At 44.6% G+C, this 18,818-nt stretch overlaps 1 protein-coding gene across 11 annotated transcripts in view; it reads left to right on the top strand.

The window, feature by feature from the left end:
• The window catches only part of LOC106650803 (serine/threonine-protein kinase MARK2-like), a 61,798-nt gene that overhangs the window by 15,781 nt on the left and 27,199 nt on the right, over window positions 1-18,818 (top strand). For 9 of the 11 annotated variants that reach the window (XM_023462457.1, XM_023462456.1, XM_023462454.1 and 6 more), the window contains exon 2: window positions 3,717-4,899. The exons of 1 other annotated variant lie outside the window; for it this stretch is intronic. In XM_023462457.1, coding sequence (XP_023318225.1) covers window positions 4,000-4,899 — 900 coding nt within the window. In that variant the 5' untranslated portion in view covers window positions 3,717-3,999. Of the gene's footprint in view, window positions 1-3,692; window positions 4,900-18,818 lie in introns of those variants that run through there. One more of the 11 variants, XM_023462449.1, reaches the window with a different exon arrangement.

The following is an 18,818-nucleotide window of genomic DNA, read 5'->3' on the forward strand; positions in this document are numbered from 1 at the left end:
CCCCCCCCCCCCCCAGATAATGCTCTCTGCGTTTAGTGTATACGATACGATACATGTTTCGTGTGTGTGTGTGCGTTTGTGTGCCCGCGTTTGGCAAAATTATTATTGTTTATAACCCATGTGACATAACCGCACAACGAGAAAATTCAATGTACTCGTTTGAAATCATTTATAATGTACGGATAGCAGCACGTGCACAGCAGGCAGCCAATATGTTCGCGTGTGTCGTAACACTACTGCTCGCGAATATTCGTCTTATCGATTCGCGTGCGAATTTTTTTATTCTTCTTTGCTTTTTGCGACCGAAAAAATTCCATCTCGAGTGGTCGTCGACGTACTTTGGCTCGATGTATAATATTTGCAGTAGCGACAGCAGCAGTAGCAGCGAGATGTGCGAATTATAGCGCAAAAAAATGTGTGCGTGCGTGAAAATGATCGACGAACGGGTTCGCCGGTGTTGCTGCTGTTGCTGATGCTTGATGCTTGATTCTAGTTGTCGTCGTCGTCGTCGTCGTCGTCTTCGCGCATACCTGCTCTCATGCCAGAGCAGCAGCGCGTGGGATACACGCTATGCTCTTATAATACGTGTATCTCTCTCACAATTCAAGGAGATCCACTCCCGCGCGTTTCTTGAGGCTCGCTTGCCCAACGCAACGCCGCGCACCGCACAACACGCCACAAGCCTCGCACACATACACGCATACACACGCAAAAGCACAGAGACACTTGTCAGTGTGTTAATAAATACGAGGCTTGTGTGTCTTAATGCTCTTCGGCTGAAAACTAATGGTGTCGAGACCGACCGAGAACGACGCCTTTTTTAAACATTCTTTGTATTTTACGCGACGTACGATAACGAAGACGACGACGCAGTCGATGATGCTACCTCACCGCTCTTGCTTTTGTTTGGCACAAGACAGTACAGCTGGTTAATAAATTATCGTAATTTTTTTTCTCTCTTCTGCATCGTTCTTTTGCCGGAGCTTGTTTTTTTTTGCTATTGGCCGCAATTTCATGTGGTCGAGATGTAACGAGCTCGCGCGTGCTGACTTTTCACGAAATTAATTGCGATAAGCGACAGATATAGGCAGCCTATATATTAATGTATACCGCACGAGCATTGCTTTGTGTTATTAAGAGTCGTTTAGCTCGAGCGATAATTATGTACATACACAGGCTTGCGCGCGGCAGCTAGTTCTACAAGACACACATATTACTATCTGGGTACGAAGAGACATAACTGTTGTGCACGATGCAAGATTTCTCTTTTTGTTCGACACGAGGAATTTTCACGATATACTCGTTCGCTCGCTCGCGCGCGCTTTATTCTTTCGACTTGGACAAAGTAAAAGCTCGCGCAGGCTTCACAAAAGGAGAACCGGAGAAAAAAAATAATAAAAATAGGCGGAGGAGAAAAATAAAAATTAGCCATAGTTAAGAGTCTCTCGCGAGTCGAGTGCGTATAAGTCGAGGCGTGAAAGTTTCGTTGCCTTGTGCTCGAGACGGCGGCGTCCGAGCTGAAGGCCAGAAAATTATTTAAATATTAATACGGACTTTGCGCGCACAGGCTCCGCAGCGAGCTTCAAGTGTGTGTCTGCGTATATATATATGCGTAGCTCCAGAGCGTTTATCTCTCGGCGTATAAGCGTATAATTACGGCGCGGTTATATAGCATGCGCGCAGATATGCGATCGCCGTTCGACGTGTGCGCGGCATATAGGCAAAAAAAGAATATCTGACTGATCGAAAAATGACTTCCATGTGACAGAGTAACGATGGACGACGTGCTCTTTTATATATACGAGACACGCTCCGTGTGGGGTGACGCAATTCTAGCTATATATCGAATACACCCACTGACGTAAGATGTAGCTTCTCATCAATTGTCATACACACCTCGTTACGACGGACGACGACGACGACGACGACGACGATGATTCTTATGTACACATATATTTTTATACATCTGTGCACGCGAGTCTCTGTTAGGCAGTCAGCCATGCTCCTCGTGTGTGGGTATCGATCGCGAGCTCCGTTTTTATTATTTACGCGAAAAACAGAATTTCATAAGTTTTCAGTCGGCGCCGCGCATAATGGATAGATATGTATTCTATATTTATTTGGTTCTACTGCTGCTGCAGCTGCTTCATTCACACATACTTACACACGTGCGACGGAAAATTCAATTGAGTGCTCGCGTATGCGTTTATATGTATATGTAAGAGCTTTTAAGCCCGCATCGATGACAAGCATTGCACCAACAGAAGCAGCAGCACTAGAGTCTCTTATTCGGCTTCCTCCAGCAGCGTTTCTCGTCTGCCATATATATAATGTATTTCTCTGCACACTCGTGTGCTGTATTTATATGTGTATACTATATAACATAAGAGTGCTACTGCTGGCCTGCTGCGATGCGCGCGCGATTCGTCGAAAGAGCCGCGGATAGACATAATGTGCATCGATCGCGTGGAAAATAACGAGGATAGTTGTTGCAGCCAATGACGTCACACTCGTACTCGTAGGCACGAAGCAAAATGCTAAAGCTTTGCTAATGTATAGCGCACAAACCCACAATACGCGTGTAGTCTCTCCCTACTACCACCTCTATCTCACGAAGATTTAATTTCTTTCGCGATGCGTTGCTGCTGCTGCTGCTGCTACTAGCGCTTCTTTTGTGCCGCGATGCAGTGCAGCGCAGCGAACAATCGAAAGGAGCAATCGATTAACGGATCCGACGTTTGCCTCCTCTCTCGCTCTGCGCGTGCAAGAGTCATTAAGCACGCAAACGTATAATAATATCCCGTGCGGGCAGAGATACTCCACTCGCGGGCAGGCGCGCGCGCGCTCGTGTGTACATATAATGATATGCTCAAAACGATATATACTCTGACTGCTGCTGCACACGGAGCCACTGTCTCTATATGTATATTATAAATACGAATACGAAGCTCGCGCGCCACACCTTGTAGCACACAGCGTTTGCCTCGCGACTATATGCACACATAATTGTTAGTTAGTTGTGTGTATGCTTCAAATCGAACGAGCCAAGTCAAGCATGTAACGTTCGTTTATGGAGTGCAGCAGCAGCAGCGAGTGCATACGCTGTGCAAACTGCACACTGCACCGTCGTCGTAGTCGCAGTCGGCTTCGTAGTCGCGCAGTGACGGCCGACGCTGTCGCTGCACAGCTCGAGCACGCGCGCGTACATACGTGTATACCTACCTACCTATATATACCATAGGCGATGCTTATTTGTAAATGTTGGCTGTTGCACCGCCGCTGCCGTGCATAAAATACCACTCTCGCGGCACCGCGATCGAGCGACCGAGTGAATGTACACGATTTACACAAGCGTATTATGTATACGTATACGCATACAAATGCACACACGACACACACACACACACATGCATGTATACCAAGCCAGCGAATGGAAATCTGGAATTAGAAATTCGCTGATATATTTTGCTTAGCGAACTGTTGACGTTGCTCGTGAGAATTTCTCGTTTGAGCATTTTCTTATTTATTTCTTTTCTCCCCCTTTCTCTCATCCGTACAAATAGCCTCGCGTCGTACTGCGCGCGACGATAGACAACTCACACGAACAACAACTGCGAAGGTGTTAATGTAAAAATATTGAAAAAAAAAAAAAAAAAAAAAAAAAATAGGCTCAGAGTGTGCCGATGTATAACTGTTTGTGTTATCTCATCTCTCAGTGGTGCAAGAAATAGGCCGATAAGAGGAGCAACGCGGTCAATGATCGCAGTGACAGCGAACTACACAATCGGGGGTCTCGAACCCCGACCCGCCAGATAGTAGCTGTAGCTCTCGAGGAAACCACCGCGCCGACCACCGCCAACCAGAGGCCAGACCCAGTAAACCAAATCGAGGGGCTCTCGTGTGTAGAAGTGAGCTTTTTTGGCGCAGAGACAGCAGTACGAGCGCAACACGACGTCGTCAACGGAGAAGCAGAAGAAGCCGACGACAAGCGCGGCAGTCATGGATTTTTTGAGACGCTCGTTTCGGCGTACGGGTCGAATCGGACCCCACGGCCAGAGACGAGCAGCCACGATGTACGTGGTCGAGCCGACGAGCAACGGTGACGTCTCGCCAAAGTCGTATCACCCTCGCGAGGCGCAGCAGCTTTATCAACAGATGCAGCAGCAACAACAACAACAACAACAACAGCAGCAACAACAACAACAACAACAACAATCGCAGCAGCAGCCACAACAACAACAGCAACGACGTCATCATCATCGCTCGCACGGCAAGTCGTCGAAAAAGCACGTAGAAGTAGTGGCCGAGGCCAAAGCCGATCAAGCCGCTTCGGAGCGCGGCGGTACGCACATCGCCACCACGGTCAAAAACACCGTCAGACGGTTGCTGAGGAGGACCAAGAGCCACAGGGAAGCAGCACCGATGCCTATGGCGACACCCACCCCACCATCGGCCAGGCGAGCCTCGTCCAGGATATCGAACTCGAACACCGACACCAATAGCGAGGCGACGACGATATGTGCCTCGGAACAAGTCGTGCCTGAGGAGGAGGCGGCAACCGTGCTAGTAAATCCAGCCGTGGCGAAGGTCGCCAAGGACGACAAAGCAGCCGAGAAGAGAGACGACGCCGCCCCCGCTGAGCAAAGCTCCAAGTCGGACGAATTCAAGGGCGTCGAGCTGAGGGTTAAAGATACGAGAAGAATTGCGAACGGCGACGTGAAACGCTCCAGCAGCGTTAGACAGCAGCAGCTGCTCAAGCAAGAGGCGCACAGACAACAAAAGCACGGACAAAAATTAGTGATAGACGCCGCGGCGAAAAACAAAAGTAATCACAAATCGGCGGTAACTAACCGAGACGTCGCCAGGCTCAAACAAGCTGCGAAGGCGCAACAAGCCAAGGTAAGGCCAATGCAAACGCTCACCTTCTTTTTCTACGAAAATGGAAATGAAAATAAACCGAAAACAAAAGCGAATGTCAGACGATCCGACCAGTATCGTCATTTTATTCGTATAAAAATAAATTCATCAGTAATTTGTAGGATAGTATTTTATTCCAAACAATTTTTATAATGAATCTTACAACTGAAATGATCTCATCAAATTGCCCATTTATACCACGAGCACTGTACAATACCGTGTACAATTTTCCACTGCGAACGTGTTTACCTCCTCCTCCTCCAATCTGTCAAATAAAAAGAAAAAAAAGAAGATAAAAAACATTAAACGAACGGATGAAACCTTAATCCCAATATTCAGACGTGTCCGAGATTTTACGCGTACTTTTCCATCTGCGCAAGTGAATATACGTACGCATGAAATAGGCAGGCGCTGGGCTCTCTCTCTCTCGGATACCGAGTAATAAGTATGGAACCCAAGCGTCGTATATTATAAACATTTTTATTATCGTTCCGTTGCAAATGACGAAAAAATAAAAGGAAGAAAAATAACGTCGCGCTGTGCTTTATGTACAGATTAACGTCAGACAGTATCAGTTAAAGACGTTTCATACACGGGTAACATCCTACTGTTTACGTTTTCTATACAACTCACAACGCATCGACTAAGTTGGAGACGGTGATATATAAGGCAGCGGAATACATATCGCTGTATTACGGTATGCGTATAGCGATATATAAAGCGCCGAGCATCTCGTCTCTCTCTCTCTCTCTCTCTCTCTCTCTCTGAACCCTCTATATTTATAAACGTCGCTCATCCATTTAGCCAATCATTCTAATAAAACGTGCTGTGTGCTCGTCGTCGTACTCGTCCGTATACACATGCACAGCATTACCCACACACAGACACGTATTCGCGCCTGTCGTCATCTCGACTCTTTTTCAGCTCGTGAGAGGATTCCATGCGCATATAATATGACCAGTGTCAATGGCCTTACCCATACTGCTATCGTATCGCGCGATACGCTTTACCCGTTAGAAAATCGACACGATCGACTTACTACGGCTCGTCGATTTTTCGTGACCACTAAGCTCGAAAACCTGTATAATTTTCTCGCGACAAGCACTGTACGGAAATATCTTGCGTAACGCACGTGGACGCGCGCGAATCGATCACGCGTATGCAGCAAAGCTCCGGCTGCTGCTGCTTCATCGCGAGATCGCGTTAAAAAATGAAGAAAAAAAATAAGAATAATATGGAAACTTTTTTTATTGACGCGCGAACGCGTAAGAACGTCTGTTTCTCTCTCTCTCTGTCTATATAGTTTTTTGTCGTCACGCGCGCATTTTTCATCGATAGATCTTTTCATTCGCAATAGCCGAGTTGCTGATGAAGTGTTTGTATGTGTGTGCATTGCACACGATGACACGTTACGTTCAAGCTGATGCACTGTGCCGCAAAATCTGCAGTGCATTGTGTCTGTGTGTGTGTGCGTATGTGCGCGCGCGAGAGAGAGATAACGTGAGTCACACGGCATGGCATTTGCTCATCATCGTAATTACATACAATAATACATAATGAGCTGCTTTAGCGTTGGTGTGTACGTGGAAACTCACGTTTTGTCGCTCGTTTTGCATCGACTGCAACAATTCTTTTTCCTTTTTTTTTTCTCTTCTTTTTTTCTCAAAAAAACAAACTCGAGGCAAATAAAAAACCAATCGAGTTCAGCGCGAAGCTGCGAATATACCGCTGCTGCTGCAGCGATATCGTCGAACGCGTAGATCTTTTGTGACTTTTTAAAGAGCGCCGAGTCTTTTTCTCAGGCGCGCGCTGCAGCCAACTGCACCTGCGACATGAATTATTCACCAATGACTGTAAATGCACGCGCGCAACGAGAGCCCGCACACGAATTATGGCCAGCAGCACCCGGACACAATTGTCGTAATAAAACCGGCGAGTCGACGCGCCGCGTCACTATTTTTTTTCAAGTTCAGCAAAAGTATAACAGTATGCTATGCGCTGTAGGAAAGAATATAACGGTCTCTCGCGAGCATGCCTCATTGTTTGACGTCGATAAAAGACGAAAAAAATAGAAACAAAATAAAAATAAATTATAGTGCGTAAGTACTCAACGAGATTACTTATGTTCTCTCCCAACGGACGATCTTGACCTTGTCGAGCAGCAGCAGCAGCAACTCTCTGAGCAGCATATCTCTTAATCATCGTCAAGTATAACCCGCAGTGCTAGCCACGGAAACAGTAATTAAATCATCGCGTATACGATATAAGCGTGGTCATACGTAAATGCATTAAGTGCATATGATACACTAGAGACGCATTAGGCTTGATTCGTAGCAACAGCAGTCACAGCTGTAGCTTCACCATTAGCCAGAATATGGCGTAAAAGCATAAAAATCTAATCCCCGGGTGCCATTCGTGTTGTTCTTAAATCCGTGACGTATAGAGACACGCTGGAATCGACATTCATAGTTTTCCAATAATCATAATTAACTTTTTACGTACTCGAGCACGCACTATCTAAGAGTGTTGAGGTCACAGGAGCTTTCCACCCATCTTTCTCTCTCTCTCTCTCTCTCTCTCTGTCTCTCTCCTGCATATAGCGTTAGTACGTTTATAATTTATACGCATTTATGCTCCTCGATTCAGATAAGCTCGAAAACGCGTCGTTCGAATTTTTCTTTTTGATGCCAGTCTCGTGGTTCGCGATGCAATTTCTTGTCTCGGTTACTTGGAAGAATTTCGTATTACTATTAACGCACACCAGCGAATTAATTTTATTAAGTAGCCTCTATAATTTCGAAGTAATAACTATGCGAATGAGCGATAAGCTGCTTGGTTGATTACTTTTATCGTTCGTTAAGAATAATTGTATTATTTATCATGTGTCGCGTGTATGTTAGACTTTGATTGAATGACAAAGCCGCGAGAATGTGCCTGGAATTCTTGATTTGATCAACATTTCATATAAACTTGCGGTGTTGAATATTAAATTCATATAAAAGTACTGCGGCGCTGCTCAATTGGCAAAATATTTGTCACGGGCTCTTTATTATTTCTGCTTTAAAAAAAGAACAAAATTCTAATTTATTTATCCCGATAAGCTGTAGACTCGAGGTAAACATGTTCAACTCGCACGATAACGACAAACCGACGAAGAGAGACTCTCCCACGCAAAAGCGATGATGCACTCGGCAGCGCTGATTTCTTTTCCATCTGTGTTTGTGCAGTTGTCTCAAAAAATTCAATTCTGAGCGACGCTCGAGAGCAATCGATCTGACTCGCGATTCGCGCGAATCTAAAAATGATTTACGGCGAAACGCTGAAATATATAATACTTGCGAGGCTCTTTCTACGCGCGCACGAGAGTCAAACACCTTATGCCATGTTTATACGTAAAAACGGGTGAGCTTAAAATTTTATAGCGATATGCATGCGAGTTATATACATAAAGCCACGCGACAAAAGACTTTGTTTGCATACCATGAGTCAAAGTACGTCGCTCGTGTGCACAGAGAAAAAAAGACAGAAAGAGAAAAGTCGAGCATTCATAATCGCTCGTATATAGATATATCGTTAAAATTTTTGGCGCGCAATATTCAATGAAAACTGCAGTTTATAGCAGGCAATATGCAATACCTGCAGTTTTCTCTAAAACGCAAGGATAAGCACATAGGTTAGAGATAAAATTGACATCTCGGACGTGTGATTTGTTGCGCTTTGAAAACCTGTCAAATACTCGCTCAACGAGTTTAGGCTGCAATAAATTTGAACTAACAAATTAGTACGCTCGAGAGCCGCAACGACGGAAATTCATGTATTTTGATCGCGACTGCCGAACATATTTAATCGATTCGTAACACATACGCTCAAAACAAGACGATTGAATTTTCAACGAATTTGTCCATTGTTGCGCGCGTTGACAGCTGTGTGTGCATCGTCGTTGTATATGACTTCCAATGCGTCGCGGCTCGATCATTGTTATCGGCTTTTATTCTTGAATGTAAAAATACATTTTCGTCGTACGCGAGATACTCTCGTTGAATGAGACAAAATACTTTACATATGTGATAGCTATTTATTCGAAGCTCGCACACGGCATTTTTAGAGGAAATCAATCTATTTATGAAGTACCAAGTCGCGGATACTGAGATGTTAAACGTGAAAATACGTGCTCAGTGATGCGCGCGTAGATCGTCCTTGAACTTCATCAGCTGCTTCGACAAATTTGAAGTACGGAATGAAGAAATTTTTTTTAGCTATCCTCATAAATAGCTGTATTTTTGTACGAGTTTATTTTTACTTTTTTTCTCTCAAACGGCTGCTCAATGGTAACATATTTACTTCGGAGCTTGCGGTTATTATAATCGGATAAATATGCGCGCATGCACGACATTTTCTTCTCACACGAGCGTGAAAGAGATCGAGTTGTTGCGCGCAGGCGTCGATTGTTTCGACACATTCGGGAATTGAGAAATGTTCTAACAACGATTTGTTGACACGGTTACAGTGGCTAACCATTTTTTTTGCGTAATTATTCCTCATTATAAGTTTTAATACGAATTCCGAGAAAAAGGAACGACGCTATAGTTATATAAAAAAAAAAAATCATCATTTGTTTTTTATTGTTCGGCTGGACGCGTGCACATACGGTACGATACACAATATACAATGCGGCTCCGGTAACGAGGCTATAAAAATGTATCGCCAGTAGGCACACGTTTTATATACGGACGAGTTTTTTTTGCATTCTGTACTCGTAACCAACAATGAGACACGCTTTGCGATCGATTTATAGTGTATATATTGTTGCATTGCACACGAAAATTCACGATCGGAAAAAAGCAAAACAAAAAAACAGAAGAGGAAAGAATCGAACATCTCTCGCTTTTTGTTGCATTACATCACTCTCTCTCTCTCTCTCTCTCTCTCTCCGCACGCTGCGCTCATAATTATTACGTACACAACGGACCGCGTACGTACATTGTATGAACGATAGCGCGAGGCTGATTATGCAAAAAGTGTGGCAGTATGAAAGTGTTGATTTCACTCGAGGCGTTGATTCTCGATACGCCCGGAACTAATTTAAATCGTATTACGCATCTGTGTCTCGTTCTGTATATCTCTCGCCACTCGTACCTTTATCGAGTTTTATCTGTTATTCAAAATGTGAAAGGCATAGCGTGATAAGATGCAATGATGAATTTTTCCCCGATAACGCGTAGGAGTCATAGCCAAGAGCGCGTTGTTTTGTTCGATCCATTGACGCATTTCGCCCTGCAAGATAACCCCGAAAAATTGTTGACCCATTCATCCCAAATAAAACGGGACTAAGTGGCTTTAGCAATTACACGTTATTTACCCTGCGATTCAACTTTGCCAATTACAGTGGCGTAAATTTCATCCTTCGTGACGCTGGCTAAATCAAAAGCCGCCCGAGATATGCTCGTGTATTATATCTGGAGCGCGTTCGAATCCATTCATGAAATTCCATTTCTGCGATTAGTCTCGCCGACGTGAGAGAGAGACAGAGAGAAAATAGTTATGCAGCTGCGCGCAAACGTCTTTGATTCCATTGAGGTCAAAGGTTAATTATTTAGGTTGAACATTTCAATTACCCACGTGGGTGGTGGCAGTAGCAGCAGCATAGTCGGGAGAGATAAGTTTTGACACGCGATATCTTGCCAGAATTTTGAGCTCCCGGCTCGCTCGTTTGCGTGCTGGCGCGTGCCCCGGCAGCAGTAACTCTTGGCCATGCTTAACCCACCTACGCGCGCGTCACAATACGCGTAAATTTCTATTGTGCGTGCGCGTGGGGACAAGTCCGCACGAGTGCCCGAGCTATTAGCAGCCTCGTCGCGCGACATATATTAACCTACTTTCTGCCGGAGCCAACTATCGGCTCGTATCAGCGCCCTAAGTCCGAAATTTTAATTGTAATTGATGACTGCCGGTTGATAATAATCGCGAAAGACTTTCACGATGTTTGCGAAATCCACTCGGTGGGGTGTCCAGGTTGCGAATATTACGCCTTTTGTAAATCAAAGGTATGAAGTGCTCTGTCGCTGATAATTACAAAACTAGCAGAAGATTACAGCATCTCGCTCGAGCACGTGTGTGAGGTGACACACGATAACGGCGTATCGGCTTTTTTCATTCTTCTTTTTTAGGAAAGGAATAATCCGTCGACCTATTTTTCATTTGCGTCATAGCTACGAGTAGTAGCGAACGGGAGAGAGAGAGAATTGCGAGCTTTATTATGATACGGTTTGTCATTGGAAATTTTTCAAAGCCGCAACAAATGATCGATACGTACGCACACCGGGGTACTTGAAGAAAGTTGCACGCCCACGAATATAATGATGGATCGAGCGAATGCTCCCTTCGCCAATGGGCGATTATATTGATGTAGGTTTTTAAAAAAAGAACTGGTCGTGCTTGAGAAAATGGGTCAAGTTTTTTTTTTTTATGAAACAGGAAGATTTTGCGGTGCTATTCATTTTTTTTTCATTTTTTCTTATTTCTGAGTGCCTACAGAATTTCAATTTATTAACGAGAATAAATGACTCTTTAAAAAATATCATCCTACATTGGAGGCTGAAAACGAGGTACGATTACGTGAAAAATTTTCTAGAAAATCCGGTTTTCTTTCATTAGTAGTTATATAGCGTGTAGGTCGTGTCAATGAGTGTCAAACAAATATTGTTTGATACTTTGGTCATTGAGAAAATTTCAACACGAGCCTCACGTGTGCCATTTTCTGCCATGCAGAATACATACTTGCAAAAGTGCAAAATCGTATCGTCAAATTCATGATGGAAATTTTATCGGAAGAAATAGTACATTATGAATATGTTTGACTTATGTATTTTATGTGAAACTCGCTGCGAAATAATGAGGCTATTCAAGTTCCCACACTATCGAACAAAATTTCATAGTTACGCGCCAAGTTCACGATTAGACCCTATTTTCCGATATAAGTTGCTCATAATAGGGCGTTGCGGTGTGAGTTATAAGCGCCCGAGCGCATCGAGTATACGATGATTGCAATAATGAGCAGCTTATAAAAACAACAATAGCCCGCAAAGTTTCATCGAATCATTTATATTCGCTAACGACGAGAGAAAAGCACTTGCGCCGATTAAACGTAACACAAAGTGAATTTCACCGATGAATGGGCGCATCGGTCAGCTTTAGTCGTCGTTGTTGCAGCAGCAGCAGCTCCGTGAGCGATCGGCGACGACGACGGCCGCTCATACACAACGTCCCGGGAAAAAGCTTTTCTCCTTTTTAGCGAACTTTCGTTTCGAGTAAAATGACTTGGAAGCTATAAAAGATCTTCTCTCGATGTGCATATAAGCGAGTTCCTTATAAACATACGCTCACGCGAGAGATTATTTCGCCTTTTACGGCCAGCCCCAGAGATAAGACTATTACGCTGTATGCGGACAGGCAACAGCAGCATCTGCATTGAGATTTAGCCTATACATGCACGCGTATATATTAAGCGGACTTTCTCTCGGTTTAGCTGCAGCGCCACCAGCAGCACACAGGGAAAGAAAGAAAAACGAAAGTTAGATGGCGAGTAAAGTCGATGCAATTTTTTTTTATTGTAAGAAGATTACGAGAGAGACAGAGAGAAAAAAAAACGTGCTCGCACACACACACACACACACATATAGAATCTGGAGACCCTCGCTGCTGGGTCCTCTTGTATGTGCACGTGAAAAGCCGTAAACTTTCTCAATCGAACGATATCGGCATACGCAATCCATCGCCGTGGAAGCTGAAATGACTCATTGCGGTGCACTTAATTGTGTATGTCGTATATATATTTATTGTCTAGAAGCCAAGACTTTGTTTTGTATATAGCGGTTAACGATTGCGGATATGATAATGACTCGCCTTGGAGGTTTATATTGTGCGCGACAAAAAAGTTCGTCGCAGCGAACAACGCGGATTTATCATTGGTAATATACAGCGCGCAAGTCGAGCGTGTATGGAGTGGAGAATACGCGAAGGCGCGCACGAGAGTCGATGTACCGCGACTTACAAAAATTAGAGAGAAGCTCGGCAGCGTACGCCGACTGCGAAATCGAAGACCGTTCGGTGTCGCCATCTCGACTCTTTGAACGGACTCACGTGAGGCGGCGACTTTGCAGCAGCAGCAACTGCAGCTCGGTCGTCATCGGCATCGCGCTCGACAGAGTCATTGTGGTGCAGTGTGCTGCATCTACATGCACTCTAGGCGCACACAGAGAAAGAGAAAGACAGACAGACAAGACAGACGAACTCGACGAATGAGAGATGTAGAAAATGACTCGCATTGTGAACTAGGCGTGTTGCAGAGGTGATGCGAGGTGTCGTCGCCCGCTAATGCGCCACGGTCCGCTTCGAAATAATACCGATACACGCGCTGCATGAGCGGCGCACAACAGAGCATTTTAAACGGTTGTAATGCACTCATTACGCAGTCGCGGGGCATCAATGAATTATCATCGACCATTTGCATAGCTTTTAGGCATCGTAAATTTTCGTGCAGTGACCCTCTTTATACTTAATTCACGCGTGCATGATATCTGCACGATAGCAGCGTGTAACTCTACTTTTAGCTCTTTTTACATATCGACAGATCGGTAAGCATCGAGCGGCCGAAATTCGTTTATATTTAAACTAGCGGATTTTGCGCGCGAGCTTGTAAACAGACAAAGCTCGTGACATGAATAATCCGCGGGGGAATCGCGATCGTGCGGTGTATCCAGCGTAAAGTTCGGCCCGTTTTCTCAGGGCTCGAGGAAATGAACATTTAGGCTTTCTCGGTGTATGTGTGTGTGTGTGTGTGTGCGAGCTCGCTTGAGCATGCACAGTGCAGCAAAACAGTACAAGAGCTCCGTAACGCGGGCTCGTTCTCTCGTACACAGAACCAGGCAGCGGTAGCAGACGCAAAATCGCAACCCGTTAATTTCCGGCGTGAAAGTTACATACGTACGTATGAGCGCACTATCTCGAATACACGCTTAGGATATACAACAGTAGAAAAGCTTGCCTTTTTTTTCCTTTTTTTTTTAATTACCGAACAATTGATGCACGATAAGATTTCGCCTGATAATAGTGAGCGCTCGCGCTCTATTATATTTTTAGCAAGATTTTTATTTTTGTTGCACTCGGGCGCGCGCGCGTAACAAATCATTTACGCGAGACGTGCGCGGAACAATTGTGTAGCGTGCATCGTGTAACCGTACGTCAATTCTGAATTTGTCGTCTCGCAATCTCCATTGATCGCGATTTATTATTTTTTTTTTTTTTTGCGGGTATATACTTTCGCACCGCGGCTGCTTTTTCCTCTTTTGTATTTTCAATGTATTATAATAAGAAAATCACCGCCGTCGCCTCTCACTCACTCGAGCTCTCGCGAATGCGAAGAACTGAGCGCAGGTGGCGCTGTGGGTCTTGTATTACAGTCCTCGTCTATATAGCGCGAATTTTATATATAAAAAACTTATGCGCCTGTGTAAGTGTGTATAAAGCTACATACATGTGTCGTCTATATACTCAACACACTCACGCTCGAACTCTCAGGCATTATATAGATATTGTAGTACTTGCGGGATAAGTCGGCAACATCGCCCCTGCCTTTGCGGCGCTCGCGAAGCGCGTACAGCACACAACAGCCGCGAACAGCCGCCACTGCTGCCGCCACTGCCTCACACACACGCACACATACACAAACACATTCACACGTTTATTATATGTATATACACAACACACCTATACAGGAGAGCGCAAGCAAGCAAGCGAGCCGACTCGTTCTCTCTGTCTGTGTGTTCACTATGCCATGAAATCGCCAGAGAGCGAGGATATAGTCGAACCGCGTCTGCCGTGCAGCGCGGACAGCTTCTTCGTCGTCATGCGGACATTTAACCACTAGTTTTTATCTTCTTTTACTATATTATTATTATTGTTGTTGTTTTTTTTTTCCTTTCTCGCGTCTCGCCTACTTTTTCGACTCCGATAATTTGCTCTTGACGTGCGTGCGAGCCTCTGCTCCAAAGTGTCTTGGCCTCCGCAGACTATTTGCACTTGCACCTGCTGCTGCTCGGGGCCGCTGCTCCGTATTCTGTTTCTCGATTCTTGGCTTTAAAGTACTGAAACGGTTTTACGTTCTGTGAGTTCTGCAGTCTGCAGCCGAAGAAAAGTTTTGGTGTGTAAAAGAAAGCAAAGAATTAATTTTACATCGTGCACACTCCAGGCTCGTGTCTACAGTGAGGAGGCCTCTTCGCAGTGTCTGTCAGTGTGTGCGTGCGTGCTGTTGCGTATATATGTGCGAGCACTTCGCGAATGCGTGCACATTATACATCGGTATATAGCGCATTATATAGCACTCGCCAACGCTCACGCACATCCCGTTACAATATGTGTATTCGTCGATTGTAGCGAAAAATTGCCACGTGTGCGAATTTCGTCGTTCTTTTTTGTCGTTTCGACGACGAAATACACAATATTAATACAATAAAATCGGCCGACGATAAAAAACAAACATTGTGTGCCGTGCGTAGCCGTATGAGCTGTGCGTCGTCGTCGTCGTCGCTCATTTTGACAAGCGAGGGGACTGACGATTATCGGCAGCGATCGTGTGCCTCGATTTTCCATTGTAGTGCGTCGTCGTCGTCTCGTGTCGTTGCCTCTTTTGGTTTTTCTCATCGTACTGTGCAGTGCTGTTTCAAAGAAGCTTTTCTCTCTGCTCAGTGTGCGTAAAAGTTGCAGCGAGAAAATAGTTTCAAGTGTCTTTCTCTCGTTCTGCGTACGCCATATAACCACGTACGGTGTGTGTCTGCTGCAGTGATCTCTCTCTGGTGTACTCGTCTAATAAAATATCATCATTACCCGCACAAACGGCGAATTACATACAGTTGATATATGTTTTCTGTAGCTGTGTCTCTGTGTTCGTGCCTTCGTATCCGTGTGTGTTTCTGTGCGGAACTACACAACTGATGCCTCCGCTACTACTTCCACTATATAGGCATCATCGCGCACTGCTGCTCTGAGCTCTCGAAAGAGGAAGATTATATAGGCACGTCACACGGCAACGGCAACGACGTTCTATAGAGGAGAGCAGTTAGCTAACACTCGACTCCGAGTTTGGGCTGTAGACAGCACGAATAGAGCTCCTATACACACGTATTATACATATATAAATGTGTACGTACGAGAGAGCTACGACATCCATGTATAAGTGCGAAAGATACACGTTATACTGTTGTTGAGAGATCAGCGAGAGTCTCGACTCTTGTCGTCGTGAGAAGGGGCCTATAGTTGAAAAAGAAGAGCTATGGTGATCGCCCTCCGCAAACGAGTGAGTTTTCCAATCAGCGAAAAGCAAAAAAAAAAATAAGTAGCAAAAACAGTGAGCAAACAAACAAACAAAAAATCAAGCCTAGAATCGCATGCACATGGTGTATATTATTATATAGCAGCTCATTTATAGAGCCTCACTTTCTTTTGTGATGTACTTTTGCATTATACATCGATAATATTATAATATAATAGCTCTCGTTCTCTCTCTCTCTCTCTCTCTCTCACTCACTCACTTTCTGTGGTTTTTAAAACTCGCTCATGTAATATATAATCCGACGCTTATATGTTATTATTATATATATATATATCTTTCCTTTACTCTCTCACTCTTTCTCGCTCGCAAAGCTAAATCTATATATTGCTATCTCTCTCATCCTCTATATTTTTTCGCTTTATTTTTTTTTCTTTCTTCATTTCGCTTACGTGCGTGTGTGTGTGTGTGTGTGTGTGTGCGAGCGTGTGGGTAACAGCGCGTCACATCATCGTCGTGATCATCATGATCATCATAGAATCTTTCTCTATCCCTCTCGCTCTCTTGCCTTGTGGTTGATTTTTTACTTTTGTCTCTGAATATACGTAGGTTTTAGCTGTTTTATCTATATAACAGACAGTGTACGTGTATGTGTGTTTCTTCAGCGTTAGCATACATAAAACCTCGCTGGCTATATGGCTGTGTATGTGAGTGATCGCGAGCGTGCGTGCATGACTCGTGAGTCATTCGCGCACTATATAACAAGGCAGGCAGGCAGGCAGGCAGGCAGCAGCAGATACCGAGACTGCACCGTGTGTATCGCTATGAATGTGTTACATGAGTGTGTGCGTACCAGTGCAGCACACGCACACTTGCAATATACTTGGTACATCGACGCTCAAGCTCGGCTGTGCTGCAGAGTGCAGCGCTCGGTGCAGTGCAGTGCAGCGCAGCGCAGCTCGGGCCATACGGCGGTGCGCGGCGCGGTCTGTTCGCTTCTTGCGCGCTCGCGCGAATATATATGCCGCTACGCCTCGCGAGCCAGAGCTATATACACAACCACATTATAAGAGCTGTGCTCGACGCACCAGCCACAGCGAATCTCTCTCTTTCTCTCTTTCCATCGGTATATATATATATATATGCGATACGATCTTTTCTTTCTTACTCTTTCTCAAATGCTGCGCAGCGGCGGCTGCTGCTGCTGCTGCTGCCTCGGGCTGAACTATAAGATGCACCTATATAAACGATGATCTACTAACTCTCTTTCTGTCGAAAAAGCCCCAGGAATATTTCGGTAGTTATAATAGAGCCTCTCTCTCTCTCTCTCTCTCTCTCCCTCTCACGGCACGCATAAGTATATATCCTATGCTCGCACGCGCAAGCAATATATAATATATAAGTAGAACCAGCTGAAGAAGTCGGTCAATTTCGTCTAGCACACGGTGTGCCCAAAGTCGTGTGTGTTTCTCGCGTTTATATAGGCGTGCACAAAACGCGTGTGACTCAACACGTCGGCGTGAATATCATGCAGCTTTATTATAAGTTTATATAGACAGTTAGATACACACACTCGCTCGAACTCGTGAAAACCATTTACGAATAAGACCGTAACGTCTAACGAACTATCTGGCTCTTTATTCCTCGTATTTTCTCATTTCTTTCCATTCATTGACATTATCTTGTCTTTGAGAAACGTTCGAAGATACGACCTTCCACATGCACAAATAAACACAGACACATGATAGAACTATATGCAAGTTTTTATTGATACAAATGTAGGAATATAACAATCGAGCGCGATATATCGTTTACACATTTAGTTTCAGAGTTATCTTCGCTCGTTCGCGTTAGCTCGGGCTCGTTCGTTTGGCTAAGTTCGCGCGCGTCAAGAGGGTCTATATATAGATAAATTCTCAATGTGTATAAAGCATATGGAAGTTGTGCAAAATTACGACAGCAGGAAATTGAATGTACTCTGCTATTACAAGAGAGTGTTCCACGCGGCTCGCCTCACTCGCCTGGCTATGCCGCCACTACCGCCTGACGTATTGTTTGCCCATGTATACTGCACATGTGCATCAAGGCATATAGCTCCTATATACCGTATATTTGATCCACGGCATAGCTATTTTTTTTATGAATGTCGTCGTCGTCGTCGCGGCTTGCGCTACGCTAAACGTTACCTTTATAACCGCACACAGAAAACCTGTGGCTGTTTCTCTCTGTCTTTCTCTCTCGTGTACACGAGTCTTTCTTGCGCTACCTAGATCAAGGACTCGCGAGCGACAAGCGGATAGCGGATAGGTTGACACACGAAGCTAAGAAGAAAAAAAAAGAACCACGTAATTTGATTTTCACCGGTAGTGATACATACACGGAGCTCGTCTAAACATCCATATACAACATTATATTATATTGAACTTGAAACACGCGCGTCGAAAGAAAAATAAAAGCTGCCAGAGAGCTGGTAGTCAGCGCGTCGCGTTGCTTTCTAGGCAAAAAATCGATTATCGTAATAAACGTCATGTTCGTATAATAATATGTGTAAGTTATATAGGTGATATCGGTGTGTGCG

The sequence above is a fragment of the Trichogramma pretiosum genome, unplaced genomic scaffold, assembly GCF_000599845.2.
Source record: "Trichogramma pretiosum strain Unisexual culture from Peru unplaced genomic scaffold, Tpre_2.0 scaffold3, whole genome shotgun sequence".
Classification (NCBI taxonomy): Eukaryota; Metazoa; Arthropoda; class Insecta; order Hymenoptera; family Trichogrammatidae; genus Trichogramma; species Trichogramma pretiosum.